The sequence below is a fragment of the Pleurodeles waltl genome, chromosome 1_2 (assembly GCF_031143425.1).
Source record: "Pleurodeles waltl isolate 20211129_DDA chromosome 1_2, aPleWal1.hap1.20221129, whole genome shotgun sequence".
NCBI lineage: Eukaryota > Metazoa > Chordata > Amphibia > Caudata > Salamandridae > Pleurodeles > Pleurodeles waltl.
This window is the reverse complement of record NC_090437.1, coordinates 957,321,854-957,338,527: the sequence shown is the minus strand read 5'-3', so window position 1 is coordinate 957,338,527 and position 16,674 is coordinate 957,321,854. Positions and strand designations below refer to the sequence as shown.

At 45.4% G+C, this 16,674-nt stretch overlaps 1 protein-coding gene across 1 annotated transcript in view; it reads left to right on the top strand.

Annotated features, from left to right (window-relative positions):
- The window catches only part of PAICS (phosphoribosylaminoimidazole carboxylase and phosphoribosylaminoimidazolesuccinocarboxamide synthase), a 408,935-nt gene that overhangs the window by 364,295 nt on the left and 27,966 nt on the right, over positions 1 to 16,674 (top strand). Inside the window, exons 18-19 of the mRNA XM_069205847.1 lie at positions 2,348 to 2,431; positions 13,498 to 13,678. Of these exons, the coding sequence (XP_069061948.1) occupies positions 2,348 to 2,431; positions 13,498 to 13,678 (265 nt within the window). The remainder of the gene's footprint in view (positions 1 to 2,347; positions 2,432 to 13,497; positions 13,679 to 16,674) is intronic.

The window sequence follows — 16,674 nt, the reverse complement described above, 5'->3', positions numbered from 1 at the left end:
TTTCCTGGTAGCAAACAATTCCTTGAGGAGAGTTAGTGAAATTCAAGCATTCACTTTAGAAGAACCTCTCTTCCAAATTCACAAACACAAAATAGTACTTAGGACAAATCTAAAATTCCTACCCAAAGTGGTTTCACTATTTCACAACAGTTAGTCAGTGGAATTGCCAGTCTTCTTTCCACAGCCAGGTTCAGTTGCTGAAAGAGCTCTCCACAGTCTTGATCTCAAGAGCTCTCATGTATCATATAGACGGAACAAAAGATTTTAGAAAATCTAAACAACTTTTTGTGGCTTTTCAGCAGCCTCATAAGGGTAATCCTATTTCAAAACCAGGATTGGCCAGATGAATAGTAAAGTGTATTCAAACGTGCTATCTTAGAGCTAAAAGACAATTATTAGTAACTCTTAAAGTACATTGTACTAGAAAGAAAGGAGCTTTATTGGCATTCTTAGGACATATACCAATGTCCGACATATGCAAAGCAGCCACATGGTTCACACCACACACATTTACTAAACACTACTGTGTGGATGTGCTATCTCGCCAACAAGTAAATGTTGGTCAAGCAGTCCTTGGAACATTATTTTAAACTACTTCAACTCCTACCGGCTAGCCACCTCTTATTTTAGGGGAGGCTAGATTGTCTATGCAAAGCGTGTGTAGCTGCAGCTACACATGCTATTGAATGGAAAATGTCACTTACCCAGTGTACATCTGTTTGCTGCATGTAGTGAGTGTGTAAATGTGCATTATAATCGATGCATGGTAATGGTATTGCGTGGTTCCAGCCATGTTGTAAATGCTGTTTTCCCCTTTTGGGTGGATTGGAGAGCAGGTGGTTGCAATCTCCTCGGTTCTTTGGGAACTTCTTGGCAGAAAGTTTTTTTTTTTTTTTTTTTTTTTTTAAAGTACCAAGTGGATTTTTGGGAACCTTTTATCACCGTTTCCAAGTGTCCAGGACTTGAGTGGTGCACCATAAGAAGGAGGGTCAGGACTCCATTTGTTGTCCTGGAGGCTCTGATCAGGAGCCAACTAGCCCTTTGAGACACTCAAAGTCCTGGGTGCAGCAGGGCAGGCCTCTTAAGTAAACAGCAGGTCACAGGCAACAGGGCAGTCCTTTTGGTGCAGCAGGGCAGTATCTGAGTCCATCCACAGGTCTAGAAGCAAACTGAAGAATAGGTCTGAGGGTCCTATTTTTATACCTGATGCAAACTTTGAAGTAGAAGAAAAGTCTGGTTTACCCCCCTACCAGCCCCCCCCCCCCCCCCCCCCCCCCCCCCCCCCCCCACCACACACACACACACACACACACACACACACACAGAAGTGTATTGAATTTCCTTCCTCCCTGCACTGGTCGCAGTATGTCTTGAGTCATCATAGCCTACTGTGAAGTGGTTTCTCTGTGTGTGGGCAGTGTCTGAAGTGCAAGTGGGACTATGACCACCTCCATCACCCCCAGTCCTACCACCACCCATTCACTCTAAGTGTGGCTATCTTTGAGTGCGGAAAGGCAAACTGTCACTCATACCTACTCATGTGACCCAGGTAGCAAATGGTTAGACAAGAAAATAATTGCAAAAAAGGCATTTTCAGAATTCCGACTTAAAAAAAGACTTTTCCATCCATGAAAGGTAATTTTTAAATTGGCTTTCTTTAGACACCAAACCTATTTCTACCTGCTTGCAGACAAAAGTTATCACTTATTAAATGTAATACAGCAATCCAATGGGAGGGATAGGCCTCACAGTAGTGAAATACGAGTTTGTGAGTTTCTTGCTACCAGGACATGTAAAACTTAAAAGTACATGTGTAACTTGTTAAATACAATGCATCATGCCATATGGACTGTTTAGGGCCTACACTGGGGATGCCTTGTTATTAAAAAGGAGGTTTGTTTTATGCTTGGCAAGGGATTTGGTTAAGTTCAGTTGTCAGTTTAAACGGCACTACAGGCTGCGTATGGCAGGCCTGAGACAAGTTTAAGATGCTATTTGAGAGGCACGATACGTTCTGTAGCTCCACCAGTAGTATTTAATTTACCAGCCCAGGGTATATAGTGTACCACTTTACTAGTGTCTTATAAGTAAATTAAATATGATAATGTGGTGCATGCTATATTAACCATGTTTTTAGAGTGTGCACAAGCACTTTGTGCACTTTACCACTGCTAACCAGTGCTAGAAATCTAAGGTCAACAAAATGAATTAAAAATATATATATCTAGGGGAGTAGGCAAAAGGTTTGGGGGAAGACAGCCCTAAGGCTGACAGGTCTACTAGTATTGTTGTGCGTTCATCCTATGAAAAGTATTTACAAACACAAATATTACCTCTACTCCCTTAGGTATATCGTGATCTCAAAGAAGTGACTCCTGAAGCTCTACAGATGGTGAAGAGAAACTTTGAATGGGTTGCTAATAAAGTGGAGGTATTTCTTGTTTATCATTTAATTTTGCACCTGTGGTGCTGTAATGTAGAAGGGCAAAACAATTAAACTGTAGCTTTTAAACAGAAGGAGGAAAATAATGGTTCTTTGCTTTGTAAGTCAAGCCAGTAACAGAAGTAATGTACTCGGATGCATAAGGAAGAGCTATAAAAGTAGCACTTAATTTTGTTGCCATTATTATCTTGACAGAGGTCTGGCAATTCTCCTGCATATGATGATCCTTGAACCCTAAACGATCTACTGGAATTTTTCAAGTTCCACAAACATTTGTGGTCCGAGTTCATTGTTGGGTCTGGCTTGACAGTGCATCTGTCAGCAGACCTTAGGTGATCAACCTAATTAAAACCTTTCAGTACTACAGAGGGGCTTGGGCTCTGCCCACATGTTGGTGGATTAAATATAATTGAGCAGATGTTGCAGGCTTCCAAAGAAGCGCTTACCCTCCAAGAACTTATGTAAATGCTGTGTTGAGGGGCCTGGACCTCTAAGCTCATATTGCCCTGGAGGCACGAGCAGGTCCTTGAAAAGCATGAGGCAGGACCAGGATGCGCCCAGGCCCATCTATGCTCATCTGCATCTGAACGAGGCTGGGGTGGGACGTATTGACATGCTTAAGTGTAAAGCTTTGTCCATCTCTAAAAGTACTCTGGAAAGGGGTGTCTCTAAGAATTCCGCAAGTACGACGTACTTAACATCAGCAGTTGGGGCACTCACTGATGAGATCCTCATGGTGGAGGAAGAACTTGGTCATTGTATCTCTATCTCTGTAGAGACTACAGGGGTCCCAGAGAAACATGCTGCTGCCAACTATATGTAAGTGAATGTATGGTCTGATAACACCCACCTTACAGAGTAAGGCACCAGCCCATTTGCCTGTTGTGGATGGGCGTTCTAGTCTGCTGGGACCTCCTGATATTAATCCCCTGGCATGCAAGCGGAAAAAAAGAAATCCTGGCAATCCTTTTCTTGGGGGCGGTGGTGGTGGGGGCATTAGCCCAGGGTTTGAAAGGAAGTCATTGCGGGATGTGGGGACTTATATGGAGGGTTTCAGGACTGAGAACCTTGTTCGATGCTTTTCTAACTAGACTTACTACCATCAAGCTTGTGCGATCCAGTTTAGCGCCACATGCTGTAAGTGCTCCTCCACTTACCACCTCCTGCTTGTTGCTGCCTCCTCCTCCCCTTCCCAATACACTGAGCAGTGCATAATAAGTTGTTGAAGTAAGTCTCTCCAAGGCTTTGTTAGAGACCTGGAGAAATTCCAGACCAATCAAAGGAGTGTCTGCGTATGGTTCTTCTCTTGTCTGCCCCGTAGCCCGCTCTGGGTGCCGCTGTTATTCTCTGGCCTCCTGGGCCTATGCTGCAGTCAGGGTGTTTGGGGAGGGGGGCCGGTCCGAGGCAGGAAACCTTTCACTCGCAGCAAGGCCCGCCACCTCTTTGGGCCCTTCCTTTCACACTGTGCCCCCCGAAAGGCCTCTTCTGTCTCCCCTCCCGAAATGGCTGTCTGCCTGGATTAATTCTTGATTTGGAGCATATGTCATTCTCAGGGACTGTTTGTTAATCACTGGACCGTATTTACAGGATCCCTTGGCTTAGGTCAGAGAGGGCTTTTTAGCTCTTGAGCGCCTGGATTATACGGACTCTGAATTTATTTTTTTATTTTTTTTAAAGTGACCTTATATGGACAAAAAAAATTCTTGTCTCATGACAAGTCTAAAGGCGACAGTTTATGTTCGATATTCTTAAATCCAGAACCATTCTGATATTCACTATGAATTCAGGCAGGGGAAAGGTACCATTGATCAGTCTCAGTTTATATTGAAGTGTGAATACATTTACTGTAGTTGGGCCAGTTAGTATTAATTTGGCATTTATGGATCTTTCATCAGCCTTCAATAGTGTGAACAGAAATAAGACTATAATTTTGATGGGAATTGATTTAGATATAGTGTATTTTCTTGTCAGTCTGTACCGGACCATGGCTGCCTCTGTAGAGTTTAGTGGTAATGGGGACTGGACAGTGGAGATGGAGATTAAGCATGGAGTAAGACTGGGTGCATCTTGGCCCACTTTGGAGGGCCATTTGTCATGTATGGTTTTGATTTGCCAGATTAGTGTAAGAGATTAATCCCGGCCCTTCTCTATGCAGGTGATTTGCAGTTCGTCTGGCAAGAACTGTACAGTACCTCCCACACTTACTCTATTCTCATGTTTTATGGCTTCACTTGAGTTAATAACTAATTTGGGGAAATCCCATGTCACGATTTTGTTTTTTATTTATTTATTATTATTTTTCCTTTTTTTAAGAAATCTTTTTATTTAACTCAGTTCGAGGTGCAGTACATTTGTAGTACCAGGACATATCTGCTCGGGCATAGCAGATAGTATGTACATCCATCACATTTCCCCACCCCTTTCAAGTTTTACCAGCTTTTGGTGCTTTTATGGCCCAGGTCTTGGTTCTTCCTCATATCGGGTAATCTGTGGCTGTCCCTAGTGTTCTGTTTCTCACCACCAACCTATTCTTTCCCATTCCTTAGGCAGCCCAGGCTCTGGTATACAACCTTCTCCACCCTTAACACCAGTCCAGGCCAGACTCTCGCTGCTGCACTATGGGCTGGGCGGCCACATAGTCTTGCTACATTTTGCTTTTTGCACTCCACATGCCAACATCTTGCACTCCACATGCCAACATCGCCCATGTCTTAGCATATATGGGTATTTGCTAATCTTCCATTATATGCAGTAGGATACATTTTTCAGTTATCTGGTGCTGAATTCCCAATGTCTGGGTGACCTGTGCTGTGACCTCTGCCCAGAAGATCTGGACTACCGGGCATGCCCGTAGGATATGAAAAAAGTGCCCGGCTGTCCACATCCTTGGAGGCACTTAGGTGTGTCAACCTTGTGGATTTTGTGAAGAAGCGTTCTGGAGAGGTATGTCCTGTGAAGTAACTTCAGCTGTACTAACCTGATTCTGGCTCGGAAAGCTATTTCCTTTGGGCTGTGCGGTGCCTCCTGCCAGTCCTCCTCCGTTAATTCACCCAGATCCCTGACCAATGCTGTTCTGAGGGAACCTAATGTGTCTGGTGCATTGTTAAGAAGTTTCCTGTATATTAGTGAGATGTTTTTTTCTGGCATATGCTCTGTGAGGAGCCTGTCTTCCAGGGGAGTGGTGACTGCCAATTGCTCCCCTTCCCTGATGTGGCATTTCAAGGCATGGCCCAACGCTACGTACTTATAGTGTTCCATTTTTTTCATGTTGTATTCCTCTTCCAGGGTTGCGAAGGGGATATATGACCGGTCTCTCCAAATGTCGCACAATCTCTCGATGCCTAGTAGTTCCCACTTACTGAAGCCCCTCAGCCTACCCTCCTCTTGTAGGTCACTATCCCAAAGTGGGGTCTGATCTGTTAAGATGCCTCTTGACCCCAGGGCACCCGTGGCCTTCCACCAAGCCCTCACCACTGTCCACGTGTTAACCAGGAGTATTCATTCAGCGTTGCGCCTATATATCACTGTAAAATAGTCCCTCTTGCCCAGTTGAGATCTATCAACCCGATAGGCGGGCTCATCCCTGTCCGCAAACACCCATTCATTTATTACTTTCAAATGTAAGGCCCAGTAGTACTTGCCGATATCCGGGAGTGCTGTCCTCCCCCCCCCCCCCCCCCCCCAAAAAAAAACTTCCCTTTGAGTAAACTACAATGCGTGGGTTTCCCCCATCCCATAGGAGAAGTTCAAGCTCATGGTCTACTTGCCGGAACATAGCTTGCAGGATCCGGTAGGGTGTATTTTGGAGGGCGTATAGTGGGGAGGGACACCGTTTTGAATAAGGCTGCTTTGCCCATACATGATAGCGGTAAGGATCTCCTACGTGAGGCATCAGATTTAAGCCGCTCCATCTGTGGGACGAGATTCGTGTCCAGAAATTTCTGGGGGTTCCCTGTAATATACACCCCTAGGTATTTGAAGCTATTCTGCATCATAGATCTCTATAGGCCATGGTAAGTGCAGCAAACCCTCTGTTAGTGGGAAAAGTAGTGATTTGGACCAATTTATGCGATAACCAGAATAGGCACCAAATATTTGAAGATGTGCAACACCTTATCAACTGATCGGGCGGACCTTGTAAGATACAGCAAGATGTTGTCAGCATAGAGCGAAATGCACTCCTCTGAACCTCCACACCCCGAGAAACCCCACACCAGTGGGTCTTGGTGGATCCAGGCCGCCAGGGGCTCTATTGCCAGGGCGAGTATCATGGGTGAGAGGGGTCAGCCCTGTTGCGTTCCCCTGTGCAAGGTGACTACTCAGACTGTGCCGTTCACCCTCAGTCATGCCAGTGGTGACCGGTAGAGCAGGCGTATCCAGCTGCTAAACTTAAGTCCGAATCACATTTTTCTGAGTGTGGCAATGAGATATGGCCATTCAAAACTGTCTGAGGCCATTGTGGCATTGAGCACCATGAGGACTGCTGCTTCAGAACGAGGGGCGCTTGTCATATATGGCACCCCGTAGAGTCTCCTAAGGTTGAATCGAGTTCCCCTCCTAGGCATAAAGCCCGATTGGTCAGGGTGAATCAGGGACGCTATTACTGCCTGAAGCCAATGTGCCAACACCTTTGCCAAAATCTTGGTTTCCGCGTTCAGGAGGGAGATTGGTCTAAACGAGTTGCATCTGGTTTGTGGTTTCCTCCTCTTATGTATTACCACTATGGTAGCCATACGTTTGTCCTCCGGTAGGATCCCATCCCACAACGCTGATTGAAACATGGCCCTTAAATGCTAGGCTACCATGGAAGCCATGGCTTTGTACATTTCTATGGGCAGTCCATTGGCGCCTACATTGCCTGTGTTATCTCCCTCCTGAGATTCTTCCCCCAGTTCGTTTAACCGGATATCACTCTGTGCCTTCAGTCTCTCCCCTTGTGGGTGGCTGATAGATAGTCCCTTATAGTGTTTAGCAAATATGTTGGCTATGGATGGACTGTCTTGCCAGAGTGTCCCCTCTTCGTCCTCCATTTCTAGCATTCATGACCTCACGGTCTCTCCTTAGTACCCATGCCAGTAGTTTGTTGGCTTTGTTGCCAACATTGTATAGGTGCCGCTGTACTGCCAGTGCATGGCTGGGGGCCTCTCCCTCTATCAAGTCCCTTAGTTCCCTCTGCTTTAGGTGCAGGAGGTGTCCGAGCATACTGTCTCGGTCCAACTGCGCTCTTCTCTCCAACAGTAGTATTTCTCGCTCCAACTCTTGACACTGTAAAATCGATTTTCATTTTCCTCTCTTAGAGCCTGCGCCTGTCAACTTATAACAGTTTTGAATGCTTCCCATACAATGCTTGCAGAGGTCACAGAACCCATGTTTTCCTTAAAGTAAAGGTCCGCCCAGTCTTTAGTGCCTCCCTAATGTCTGGGTCTTTAAGATGCCATGTGCTTATTCTAGAGGGCAGGGACGTAGCCCGCACAGTGCTCTTCAATGTCACTGCGACTGGTATGAGACTCCCGGGATTGGATACTAGTATCCTGGAATTTATGAAGATCCCGTGGCTCGTAAGCAGGTGTAGTCTGTGAGAGTAGCTATTGTGTGGGGTGAGAAGTAGGTGTATCCTCGGGCATGTGTTGTGTGCCCACCAAATGTGCACCAGTCCCAGGGCATACCCAGTAGGGTCTCATTCAGCATGAGGAATAACTGCAAGTGCAGGAAGGGGAGGAGGGAGACCATATAACGACCCCACGTTCATAACTCTCCCCACATGCCTGACAGTAATACATACCTCCCAAGGATGTTGTGCCACATGCCTAGAGTCACAAAGGGGGTAGATTTCTTAACCAATAGCCCCACTCTTCCGTAGTCACTTGTGTATCCTGCATTCACAAATAATTTGTACCCAAATCTATCCAGGTCCTTGCATATGGGGCCTCAGAGATATCTCCTGGAGCAGCACCAAGTCTGGGGAATGTTTCCTAACATACATTTTATCTTATTTCCCAGACCATTTACATTCCAGGACCTTATATGTAAGCTACGTGTTGCTGCCATATAAGCTGTGTGGTCCTACTGGATGTGCTATGTTGATAGCACCCTTGCTCCCTTGGAAAAGGGCCTGGGTCTGATGCTGCGCCATGCCATGCATCACCTCGTTATCCCATACTTTACCTGAGCCATCATCAACATCTCAAACTGTAACATTTAACAAAGGACAGTTCAAATTTCCCACTAACTTCCCCCACTCTGCTGCCCTGCTTTGTGAGTTGTCAACCACCCACCTCCCCATTTCGCAGAGAGCCTGTTACCCCAACAATACGAACATGTGGGCGTTTCGAATCCATCATGCCGTGCTGCCCCCCCCTCCCCCCAACCTTACTGTCCATCGGGAGTTCTCATTCATGCCAACAGTCGGGCCTCGACAGTCGTCAAACCCTTCCATGTGTCATTCCCGAAGTCCTTTCCAGTCCCATGATTCTGTTGCAGTGTTCATACTTCTTAAGTGGCTTCTCTCGCCCGACATCCAGCGGCTGCCTCGACCTCTCTGCACATCCAGTGGGACTGCAGGGCTCTTGTTTCTTCCCTTGCACACTCCAGCCCTCAAGCCAGTCCCACACTTCTTCCAGTTTGCTAAATAACCATGTCTTTCCCTCAGTTATCACCTTTAATTTTGCAGGGAACAGCATCATGTATTTCAACTGTTGTGCAGGGCACGTTTGACCTCGTCAAAGCATTTCCATTGTTTCTGCACTTGTAGATTGAAGTCTGGGAAGATGTGCACTGTTACATTCTCAGTGCGAAGCTCTTCATGTGTACGAGCTGCTTGCAATATTGCATCTCGATCTCTATAATTGAACATATGGGCTATGATCTTTCTTGGAGGGACCCTCGGGTGGCCGGGGAATCGGGGCCTTGTGCATTCTTTCCACTGAAAAGAATTTTGAAAGTCTCTTCAGCTGCAGCTTATTTGTAATTAAGTCCTCCACAAACGGATCAATGCTATGGCCTCTGGCAATACCACTATGTGGATATTGTTCTCAGGTGCGCCCCGTCCCTTAGGGCGTTGGGACACATTTACCCCCCCCCCCCCCCCCCTCCTTTGCCCCTCATGAAGAGTATCTGGCAGGGTGACCAAAGGTCAGCCTGACACACTCTTCATGTTCAGGTTAGGCAGCCAGGGGTAGACATGCGTGATTTTCGCTGAACAGGAGTGTCTTGCTGGGCTGAGGATGTCACAGCTCCTATGGGTGTGACCTCCTCGGCTCAGCAAAGGTGCCTCGAGGCCCTCCTCTGGGTGACGAGTAAAATGTCACCCATTGACTTTGACCTGGGCGCTTCAGGTTTAAGCCCTGAAGCGCCCAGAGCAATTGTCAATCAGTGACACTTAGTCACAGAGTGGTGTGGGGTCAGCAGTCTCACTGACCCCATCCCACTGTGGCGAGGCTGGGACTGCTGCCTTCCCTCATTGGCTGACATGAAGTCGGCCAATGAGGGAAGGCAGCAGTCCCAACCCTCCTGGGACCTCAGAGGCTGAAGGTGTGTGTGTGTGTGTGTGTGCGCGCTTCCTGGTGCCCCCAAGGCGTATTACCTCCCCCCCCCCCAACCCCCCCAAAAAACTCAGTCTGCCTCTTGGCCCACAGGTTTCACTGGGGCCCCATCTGTGTTCCGGCCTGCGCCTTGTCTGCCCCGTAGCCCTCTCTGGGTGCAGCTGTTATTCTCTGGCCTCCTGGGCCAAGTCTAACAGCGAGTCTTGACAGTTTGTTCGTGATATTCTTAAAACAACTTTGCACATTGAACCCTACTTAATTTTTGTATAAGAAATAGTTTTCATTGATATCTTTTAAACCGATTTAGTCTTGGTCTGGTACACCATTTCGCTGTCCCAAAGGTCGGGCCTTTGTTAAAGATCTTGACCCCTGCAGTTGTGATATATTTTCAGCGAGTTTTATACTGATTAGTCATTTTACCTCTTTTTTTTTTTTTTTCTTTTTTTTGCCATGAATTTTACTCGGGTGAGGCCTTCTCGTATTTGCAAATGCTGTCTACTAACTGCATTTTTAAAAAAAAAATATATATATATATATATATATATATATATATATATATATATATATATATATATATATATATATATATAAGGTTTCCAAAAAGGACAAGATTAAATATGGGAAATTACCTTTATTTTGCTTGCCCTTTTTAGTAACGGTTTGTTTAAACCTGATTTTATCTCTTGTGCGTTTGAGGTTCTGCCAGTTTATCTTGTATTTAATGTGTGGTTTTTAACGAGGCATGTTTTATGCAACTTGTTTTCTGAAATAAACATTTTGACTGACTAATTTATCAAGTTGCCTGAGCCAAATCTCTTTATCCAGTCTCTCTATTGAAAACCGCTCGAAATAAGAGCTTTAGCTCAGAATCGTGCCACTCCAGTGATGGTCTATTGACCGTAGCTATCCAAAAGTCTAGGAGAGTGTTTGCAGCACAGAAGGGAGGAGGGCAGTGAAGAAGAATATGTTGCTGCGTTACCATCACAGGCACCTCTCCCTTGCCTTTCCATCAATTTCAGAGATACTTTAACATGGCACTTCTTGAGAGAATTGTTTATTTCTACTTTCAAGTTGGAAGATTTATGGACCGGAGAACACTTTTTTTTTTTTTTTTTTTTTTTTTTTTTTTTTTTTTTTTAAAGCTCCTCTGCTCCACGTTTGTTATAATTTTATTTAATTTTAAAAAAAATGCATTACTAATATTTAATTTACTTCAAGGTGCATATTTAATATATTAAGTTAATTACTGTAATTTTCAATTGCCCCACCCAAATCCGAAGAACACCTTACTATTCCTTAACTCTACCGTTGGCAGAATCCTACAAATTCCTTGCTACCCCGAAACTACCCTTTCATGAACCTTAAAACCCCTTACCACCATTTAAGGTAGGGATACTCCAAGTACTGCCCTGGGGCCACTTACGGCCCTCCTGATCTTCACATGCAGCTCCTGGTGAACAGCAGCACAGCACTGCTGTTAAATGGGCAAACCTTTATTTATACATTCACTAAAGTGCCTTGTACCACATATCTTAAGAAATGCGTTAATTTTTTAACACTGGGCAACAAATGTGTAAAAAATATGCAAGTTCTGAAAATTCAGATTACTGTATTTCATGAACATGCAGAAGAGTTTCGTCTTAGTACACTAGATTATATCACTGCATTGAGAGGCATTTATTAGACATGAACATTTTCAAACATGTACTTGGAAACATTTGCGCTTCTCCTCACTCTGGCAATAGTGCTGTTAGTGAGGCAGGTTATTTGTCATGGGCACCCTGTGGGTGGCTTAGGTTATTATGTTTGCAACATTATACTTTAGTAAATCAAACACAAGAGAAGGCTTTGTACCACGCACATCCTGAACTTATATTTGAAGGTGCTCTCATATGTGATCATGAAGAATAAGGAGGCACAATGAAATTAAAAAAACAATTACCTACCACTTTGGTCAAGCAGATAACCCTGAAAGATCCCCAGTTTTTTGTTCCACATTGTGCAATACGACCATTAGATAGGTTTCTCTTTCCGTCTCATGCTGAACATTAAAAGTTAATGCTTTCTCTGTGATTTCTGGTGCATGAGGTTATAGCGTGGATGGCACAGAATCCACATGAAGGCTGTTTGTTTTGGGTGTGAGAATCCAAGAGCCCCTCCAGGTGAGCCGGAACCTTCTGTGGCTTCACCTCCTTGACACATTGGCAATTAAGGGGACAAAGGCATAGGAAGGATATGATTTGATTCTAAATAAATCCATGACTCACTTTCCACACCATGTGCATGCTTATCTTTCCCTGCATTCACCTTACAGCTTCCTTGACCTGCACCCTGCTCGCATCAGTTCGGCCTTCAGTCATACCATATACCATAATATTGTGCAGTGGGTAAATGTTTGTGAGTACCCATGGTTTACAGCTACTCTTTCTGAACCCTAAAAGTCCCATACCAACTGCTAATGCTACCTTTCCCTGAACCGAAAAACAATATTACTCCTTAACACTATCCTTCCCTGAACCTTAAAAACCCTTAATATCACTTGGATGCCCTTCACAGAAACCTACAAGTCCTTCCAACTAGTCCTTATTGCTATTCATGCCTAAAAACCACAACTACCCTTTAACGCAACACTTGGTCTATCACTTCATTGCCAAGCAAAATACCATAATTGTGTCGCGAGGCTGCATGAGGGCGTCTGAGGGGAATTGCCATGTATTGAGGGGAAAATGCTACAAAATCTGACAAAACTTAATATTGAGTGAAACCTTTCAGCTAGACTGGCACCTAGCAATGGAAAACGTAGGACACCTTATGATGATTAGATGTTATAAATATATGGTCATGGTACCTTTTGACCGTGCCCTTTTGCCCAAACACCCGCTGCACATGCCCGAAAGTGATGAGCTGCAGTTGGCGAAGCGTAACTGCACTAAATAAAATATTGTATTTATTTTGTCTTGGGGAACGTGGTGTTGAGTTCACAAAAGCCCTCTGCTTGATTCATGTGTCCTGATAACCCAGGGACTCTTTAGAATCCTTGAATCCAGCAAAGGATTTGCATATCTCATAATAAAAATACATTTTATTTTTAAGATTCTTTTCAGTACCAAGGAATCCATTTAGCGCCCCTCTACATGGGTCTTTGGGTCGAGGTAGGCTCCAATACCACTTCTATATAATCTTTTTATTTGTTCTTTTAGGTCTGGCATTACCCAAGACCTTTTAATTTTTATTAAAATAATACATACATACATACACACTTAAGAGGGCTTTCTGCCACCTCACTTAATCCATTGTTCGGTCATTCACATTTTGCTTCCCCCCCCCCCCCCCCCCACACCACCCACTATAACAGTGGGTCAGCCTGCTTAAGCCACTGGTTGATCTCACAATGCCCAGGTTCTCTCTTCCCCATCAAATGATGGGGTGTAACATAACACTGACATTTTAATGTAGCTGACTCATGTTTATTTTTCTGAAACCCATTCAAATATTGTCTTTATTTTTCTAAAGCTGCTTCTTGAGTCAAAGAGCCTATGTCGAGTCGTTGTGTTGATGGGGTCCATTTCTGATCTTATGCACTGTGAGAAGATCAAGAAGTCATGTGCCAACTATGGGATTCCATGCGAGTTGAGAGTAACGTCTGCGCACAAGGGTCCGGATGAAACGCTGAGGATCAAAGCTGAATATGAAGGTAGAGTTCATTTTAAGGGTTACCACACCCTGAACCAGGCCATTTTATCCTCTTGGGTGTAGAGAAGGAATATTGGGATCTTTGCCACCTTTCCTTAAGGTGTGTTGGAGTGTGAATATATGTAACTTAAAGGAAACCTTTCTCTCCTGGAAGTATTCTCAGATTTTATATCCTTGTAAATAGATCACTGCAGATAGGTATAAGCGGGAAAAACAGGATTCCTATGAATGTAGGTGTGGAGGTTTAACAAAATATAGTAGACATGCGTTTAATCTAAGCCTGAAGTTTGTTTGGTTTTATTTTGGTACATCATCTCTAGGTAGTAAATGTTGGGCATGTTGCATGTGAATCTAGGTAGGATACCTGTGCTTGAAATGCTTAAACCATCTATATGAGCAACGTTTTCTTTACTGGCATGAGATGATCCTTGGATTTGTGCTTTAGAATAACAATCAAATGGTCACTTTACCTTGGGAGAAGGGCTTTAAAAATATTTCCTATCTGAAATGTAAATGAGTAGACCCAACCACAAGACTGGACTCTATTGTGTACACTAATGCCTACATGATTATGGGCCTATCCGTAAATTACTGCAATTCAAAGAATTGGTTGAACAATATTGCATGCTGAAGCTTCATTTAGAACAAAATGTGGATGTATCCCAAACCTTTGTATCACAAAAAAACATGACTGGGCTTTGAGTGGGTAGAGCCTGAATTCTTTCATTGTCCGAAGTGAAGGATTGCAACGTAGAAGCCAGCTAGCCAGTATAGATGGCTAAAGAGACCATACTGTGCACAGAAAATTCACACCCAGCAGATCTCTTTGCCCCAGGCATAGAAGATTACACCTACGTTCTACCGTGTAGAGAGAAGGAAATAGACAAGTGTACTGTAGGAAGTTGGCTCTGTATGCACTATTTCAAAGTAAGGAATAGTATGCACAGAGTCCAAGGGTTCCCCTTAGAGGTAAGATAGTGGCAAAAAGAGATTATTCTAATGCTCTATTTTGTGGTAGTGTGGTCGAGCAGTAGGCTTATCAAAGGAGTAGTGTTAAGCATTTGTTGTACATACACAAGCAATAAATGAGGCACACACTCAGACAATTCCAGGCCAATAGGTTTTTGTATAGAAAAATATATTTTCTTAGTTTATTTTAAGAACCACAGGTTCAAGATTTACATGTAATACTGCCAATGAAAGGTATTGCAGGTAGGTACTTTAGGAACTTTGAATTAGCAAAATAGCATATACAGTTTTCACATAAATCACATATAGCTATTTTAAAACTGGACACAGTGCAATTTTCAACAGTTCCTGGGGGAGGTAAGTGTTTGTTAGTTTTTGCAGATAAGTAAACCACCTACGGGGTTCAAGTTTGGGTCCAAGGTAGCCCACCGTTGGGGGTTCAGAGCAACCCCAAAGTTACCACACCAGCAGCTCAGGGCCGGTCAGGTGCAGAGCTCAAAGTGGTGCCCAAAACGCATAGGCTTCAATGGAGAAGGGGGTGCCCCGGTTCCAGTCTGCCAGCAGGTAAGTACCCGCGTCTTCTGAGGGCAGACCACAGGGGTTTTGTAGGGCACTGGGGGGGGGGGGGGCACAAGTCCACACAGAAAGTACACCCTCAGCAGCACGGGGGCGGCCGGGTGCAGTGTGCAAACAAGCGTTGGGTTCACAATAGAAATCAATGGGAGACCAAGGGGTCTCTTCAGCGATGCGGGGGGGGGGGGGCTCCTCTGGGTAGCCACCACCTGGGCAAGGGAGAGGGCCTCCTGGGGGTCACTCCTGCACTGGAGTTCGGATCCTTCCGGTCCTGGGGGCTGTGGGTGCAGAGTCTATACCAGGCGTCGGGATCTGAGGAGCAGGCAGTCGCGGTCAGGGGGAGCCTCGGGATTCCCTCTGCAGGTGTCTCTGTGGGGGCTCGGGGGGGGGGGGGGGGGGTCAACTCTGGCTACTCGCAGTCGCCGGGGAGTCCTCCCTGAAGTTTGTTCTCCACAAGTCGAGCCGGGGGCGTCGGGTGCAGAGTAGCAAGTCTCACGCTTCCGGCGGGAAACGCAAGTTATTTCAAAGTTGCTGCTTTGTTTCAAAGTTGCAGTCTTTGGTGAACAGAGCCGCTGTCCTCGGGAGTTCTTGGTCCTTCTAGAGCAGGGCAGTCCTCTGAGGATTCAGAGGTCGCTGGTCCCTGGGAAAAGCGTCGCTGGAGCAGTGTCTTTAGAAGTGGGGAGACAGGCCGGTAGAGCTGGGGCCAAAGCATTTGGTGTCTCCGTCTTCTCTGCAGGGTTTTTCAACTTAGCAGTCCTCTTTTTCTTAGGTTGCAGGAATCTGAGTTCCTAGGTTCTGGGGAGCCCCTAAATACAGAATTTAGGGGTGTGTTTTGGTCTGGGAGGGCAGTAGCCAATGGCTACTAGCCCTGAGGGTGGCTACACCCTCTTTGTGCCTCCTCCAAAGGGGAGGAGGTCACATTCCTATCCCTATTGGGGGAATCCTCTATCTGCAAGATGGAGGATTTCTAAAAGTCAGTCACCTCAGCTCAGGTTGCCTCGGGCTGTCCTGACTGGCCAGTGACTCCTCCTTGTTTTTCTCATTATCTCTCCTGGACTTGCTGCCAAAAGTGGGGGCTGTGTCCAGGGGGCGGGCATCTCCACTAGCTGGAATGCCCTGGGGCATTGTAACACGAAGCCTGAGCCTTTGAGGCTCACTGCTAGGTGTTACAGTTCCTGCAGGGGGGAGGTGTGAAGCACCTCCACCCAGAGCAGGCTTTTGTTTCTGTCCTCAGAGCACAAAGGCTCTCACCACATGGGGTCAGAAACTCGTCTCTCAGCAGCAGGCTGGCACAGACCAGTCAGTCCTGCACTGAACAATTGGGTAAAATACAGGGGGCATCTCTAAGATGCACTCTGTGCATTTATTAATAAATCCAACACTGGCATCAGTGTGGGTTTATTATTCTGAGAAGTTTGATACTAAACTTCCCAGTATTCAGTGTAGCCATTATGG